Source organism: Podarcis raffonei, chromosome 4, assembly GCF_027172205.1.
Source record: "Podarcis raffonei isolate rPodRaf1 chromosome 4, rPodRaf1.pri, whole genome shotgun sequence".
NCBI lineage: Eukaryota > Metazoa > Chordata > Lepidosauria > Squamata > Lacertidae > Podarcis > Podarcis raffonei.
In genome coordinates this window covers 53,477,189-53,482,538 of record NC_070605.1, presented here as the reverse complement: position 1 = coordinate 53,482,538, position 5,350 = coordinate 53,477,189, and the positions used below count along the sequence as shown (strand labels likewise).

General features: G+C 45.0%; 1 protein-coding gene across 1 annotated transcript in view; it reads left to right on the top strand.

Annotated features, from left to right (window-relative positions):
• Positions 1 to 1,528: 1,528 nt before the first annotated feature.
• The window catches only part of SYNJ1 (synaptojanin 1), a 47,517-nt gene continuing 43,695 nt past the window's right edge, over positions 1,529 to 5,350 (top strand). Inside the window, exon 1 of the mRNA XM_053385241.1 lies at positions 1,529 to 1,641. Coding sequence (XP_053241216.1) covers positions 1,550 to 1,641 — 92 coding nt within the window. The 5' untranslated portion in view covers positions 1,529 to 1,549. The remainder of the gene's footprint in view (positions 1,642 to 5,350) is intronic.

Sequence of the window (5,350 nt, the reverse complement as noted above, 5' to 3'; positions counted from 1 at the left end):
CACTGAATCATTTTATGAATTTATTACATTGATTATTTTCAGTTATAAGGCCAACCAACATCAAATTCTCAGACAGTAGTATTAATACTACAGCCTTATTAAACTGCAGTTACAGTAAACTATGGTTTAATGGTACACCTTCCACCACCCTGCTAACAACAAACAAGTCGTGATCTGGTGTAGCAGTGCACTAAATCTAGGATCATGTCGTCCCCCCCCAAAGAAAACCCCAAAGTAGTTGATTACTAGTCTTGGTTTATTTGGATGTAATATTAACCCAGACCATGGTTCCCCACCGATACCCAGCAGCATAGCAACAGTGGGGGAAGATGTAAAGTGCTTCAAATTTCAGCAGTGTATATGCTTGCTGCATATTTATTTATTAAATTTGCTGCAAGCGTATGCACACTGCTGAAAACATAATCAACAGTCTAGCTTAACTGGGAACTGCATACAGACAGCTGGGAAAATCTAATTCTGGCACTGTATCTAACCTTCACAGTGTTAAGTAACTTGTGTCATCCAAAAATAGAGCAAGACTGTCCTAAAGCCTTTCGCAATAAGAAGGTTGAAGGCAAGGGGAGGCAGGGGGGAAAAAGCTAGACTGCAATGATAGACAGTTATTTGCAACATTTGTAGCCTGCCTTTCAAAAAAAATAGGATGGATTTTACCTTGAAATATTTTTTAACCCCTATGCACGTCTGCTGTGAAGAAAGAGTTCAGTGGGGCCCACTCCTAGGCAAGTGACTAAAGGACTGTAGTCTGTAACTATTAACGAGTAATAAACTCAAATAGTTACCGTATTCAGGGGTCACAGCAAAAAATTAATTTTGGCTGAGCAGTCCAGTGTCGCTTTAAAACACTGCAATAGAAAAGGCTTAGCATTTAGGATTATAGTAGTAATATAGCCTTGACAGCCACATCAAACATTCCCAGGAGGTAAATATTTCAACAACAAAAAACATTGCAAAGGGTAGTCTGAAATGCCATGTTTACACGTCTAGTACCATTCAGGAAGGTCCCTTGGGAAACGAGGCAATTGCCCCTTGTATTTGATCGAGTGTGTCTGAAAACCGACCGTGGGTGTGATTCATCAGCAGCCAACCTAACTAAAGAGTAAGAACCTGCTTCCAGCAAAGGCACCGGGGAGGAGGAGTGCTTTTATTATGATGATGGTTAGTCATTTTAACGTTCGTCGTGCCTTCTGTCAGTCAACAGGACAACAAGGCTCGGCACAAGCGCCGCAGCCTGTCATACGACAGGTAGCAGAAAGATACGAGGGTGGAAACCCGCTGCTTCGGGGCCTGCCAAGATGAATGAGGGGCGTTTCTACTCGGAGGTAAGCCCTGAGTTCAGTGGAGCTTACTCTCAAGCCAGCGTCCCGTAAGCCGCGGCCTCGGGGGCGCTTATGTAAGGCGCCAAAGACGCGCCGCCGCCTTGGCGAACGGCTGGCACGAAACCCGCCTGCCCTTTCGGCGCTCGCGCTGCCCTCCGCTCCCCCCCTACCTCCGCACTACTTCCGGTGTGGGAATAGGGGGGGGCGGTGCAATGCGGAAGCGGTGGCCCTGCCAGAGAGGAAGTGAGGCAGCCGCCTCAGGCAGCGGCACGAAGAAGCGCCCCTGGAGGTGGCGGAGGAGCCGGTAAGGGAAGCTGAGCTGAGCAGGAGAGCAGGCGAGACGTCAGTATATATTTCTCTCTCTCTCTCCTCTCCCCCTCCCCCCAAATCCTCACACCACTTCCCGCTTTCTCCTGCCTCCGTGTAGACAAGCCTAAGTCCCCGCGGTGCGTAGGAAGCCGGAGCCACCTTGGCGTGGCTGGCGAGAGGAGAAGGGAAGCGGCTCCCTCGGCACAAGATGGACGCTTCTTGAGCCGCGCCGACACCCACACGGCTCTTCCTCGGTCTGTCACGGGGAGGGCGACGCGGGTTCGGATCCTATTATTATCATTATCATTATTATTCTCCCTTCGCGGGTGCCCGCTTTCCCACCCACCTACTGCAGCAGAGTGCCTGTCGAGGGAGCCGAGCCGTCTGTCTCGCTCCCTCATAACTGTCTGCAGACCGCGAACCTTTTCCGGTTGCTTCGCTTTCCCCTTTTTGCCCCCGCCCCGCCCCGCTTTTTCTTTCCCCCCCGGAAGCGGGGGAAAGAACCCCTCTAGCCTTGTAGAAACGGCGGCCGGGCATGTTGTGGTGGCAGCAGGCGCTCTTCCTCCGGGGCAAAGCGGGGGTCGAGCTTCGCTGGACTGCCACTCCCCCTCCCCGGTCCTGGGGAAGCGAGAGGGTCGCTTTTCCTCTCAAGCGGGTGCGGGGCCAAGGTGGGAGGTGGGGAGGAAGGAACTGCCAAGGCAGGTGGCTGCGGGAAGCGTCTCTGCACTACTTCGTATTTTTTTATGTATCATCCCCGAAGTGCTGTTTTCACTGCTCGAGACAATCGCTTAAAAAAATAATTTTTAAAAATTACACTGCTTCCCACCCACCCCTTTACTGCTATGATTACTAATCATTTTTTCTCTCGGTTGTGTTCTGTTGAGCAACCGATTACCGTACTCGGTGATGCGGTGTTTCCGTGATAACAGATGACACGGGAATAAACATTGAAATGCTAGAAGCAAAATCACTGCTTGGCGCTCTTCTTATAACAAAGATGTTTTGGATACAATTAAAAAGAAATCATTAGGGATTTATGAATATGTATGCATAAGCAGCAACGGAGAGGGAGCGGTTGAGGCTGCTTGCTGGTATACTTTCTTGTACAGAATAAATAAAATACACATGGGATGTAATTCATAAAAGGAAATAGGGTGTTAAATTGGTTGCTTTTAGTTTCATAGCTGAATATTGACATCAAGTGCCAAATTACGTGTTATGTGCTCCTGGTGTGCTGCTGATAGAGGCCAGGAAGTCTGATCTGTCTGGGTATGGATGTAGAATAGGTGTTTGTTAACTATCCTGTAGCAGAACATACTGAAGCAAATATAGTATCATTTTCTAGAACTGAGCGCTGATGATCCTTAGCTTAGGTTAAGCCCTGACTGAGCAGTTTGATTATATGTGGAATGCACAATTGTAATGAAATATTAACCCCTTAATTTGTGTTTTTAAGCTTGCTACACTTAAAAACAAACCTAATCTGACTCTTAAGGTATTGTTATTGTTACTCTTATTGTTTTTTAACATCATTGATTAATTAATTGCCTTCTAAACAACCATCAAGGCAATATACACTGAAAATAATTTATAACAGTTAAGGACAGAAAACCAACAAATGCATTTAAAATAAGGCAGAAAACATACAATGTTGACATTTATCCAAGCCATAAAGTCTATCAGAACAAAATGCCTTCAATTGTTTCTGGAAAGTGCAAAATAAAATAAGTTTTGCCTATTTATACCTCATGACCTTATTTGTCTCATTGGTTCATAGACCATCATAACCTTTGGGTTTTATTTCTGTTTATTTTTTTCTGCTTGTACTTCACTGCTGTGAGCTTTCTTCTGGGAAATGGTCTTTTGGCGTTTGCAGCTCATATGATCCAAGAAGAGGCACAGGAAAACTTGTTAGATGTCTAGCCTGCACTTGATATGGTTTGAGATGCCTTCTTGCAAGTAGATATCCTTGGGAGGAGGCAAGGCAGCATGCTGATTACAGTGACAGGTTGTAGCACTTGTGAATTGTGCTTGAAAATTGATAAGATAGTGGCAAATTGGAGTGTGTGCCATTAGTGGATCACCTCATGAGTAAGCATTTTTAAAGAAATGTAGCAAGCTTGTCAAGAATAATGTTTCTTTAATGCCTGTTTATCCATTGTAAAATTATGGAGACATTAGTATGTGTTTTGCATGGTGCTGATCCTCCTACAAAATATGATAAAGGTAAAGGTAAAGGTACCCCTGCCCGTACGGGCCAGTCTTGACAGACTCTGGGGTTGTGCGCCCATCTCACTCAAGAGGCCGGGGGCCAGCGCTGTCCGGAGACACTTCCGGGTCACGTGGCCAGCGTGACAAAGCTGCATCTGGCGAGCCAGCGCAGCACACGGAAACGCCGTTTACCTTCCCACCAGTAAGCGGTCCCTATTTATCTACTTGCACCCGGGGGTGCTTTCGAACTGCTAGGTTGGCAGGCGCTGGGACCGAGCAGCGGGAGCACACCCCGCCGCGGGGATTCGAACCGCCGACCTTTCGATCGGCAAGCCCTAGGCGCTGAGGCTTTTACCCACAGCGCCACCCGCGTCCCATACAAAATATGATATGCAACCGTAATTAGGAATGTCATAAGATATGGACTACACTCACTTTTCTTGAGTCTCTTGGGATATATTCTCAGAAAGCAGCTGATGCAGATGCACATTTAGGTTGCACTGTGGCAATTAAGAATCTGATGAATATTTAGATACCGGTATATTAATCCATTCCAAGAACTTGCTTGTATGAGAACTGTATTTTTCTCATGAAGCAGTAACATTCTATCAAGATGACAAATAATGTTGTAAAATATTAGATTAATTCAATTTATGTACTGCTTCTCACACAAGAAATCCCAAAGTGAAGCTATTTATGTGAACAGCATGCAGTACGCAATAAAATCCATTAAAACAAAACAAATATACTAAAAGTATTCTTCCTCAAAAATCACCCCCCAAAAAAACAACAACACCCCAGTCACTTATTATGGATGAGTATTAAAAATAAATAACCCAGACAATATGCACTGTCCAGATGCATGAATTGAAATAATTACAAAATTAGACTAAACAATAAAAATAAGCCAGTTTGAGAACAGTACCCAGTGAAGCAGTTTTTTAAAAAAAGCAACAACCGAAAGAGACATTAAAGGGGGCATGTTGTTGTTGCTCATTAAAAGATGGCTAATGATGGGACCAAACATACTTTCTTTGGTAGGGTATTCCATTGGTGACTTCCTCCTCATGCCCCCCAATGTACCATGGTAGCACATAATGGAGCAGGGTGGTAGACTGTTCAAAGGTTTGGCATATTGCTGTGATGGGTGAAGGAGATTCTTAAAATGCATTGGTTCAAACATGCTAAGGTTTAAAAGGTTATAACTACACTTTGAATTGAGCCCAGAAACAATTGGTAATCAATGCAGGTAATATACAATCAGAAAAGGGCTGTAGCTCACTAGCAGATCATTTGCTTCACATTCAGAAAGTTCCCGGTTCAATACCCAGCATCTCTAGGTAGTACTTGTAAGGTCATCTATCTAAAACCATAGAGAGTTGCTACCAGTCTGAGTGAAAAATACTGAGCTAGATCAACCAATGGTCTGATTCCATGTAAGGTAGCCATTTATGTTCCAAGAGCGACATGGATCCGTCATGTTACAGTCAGTA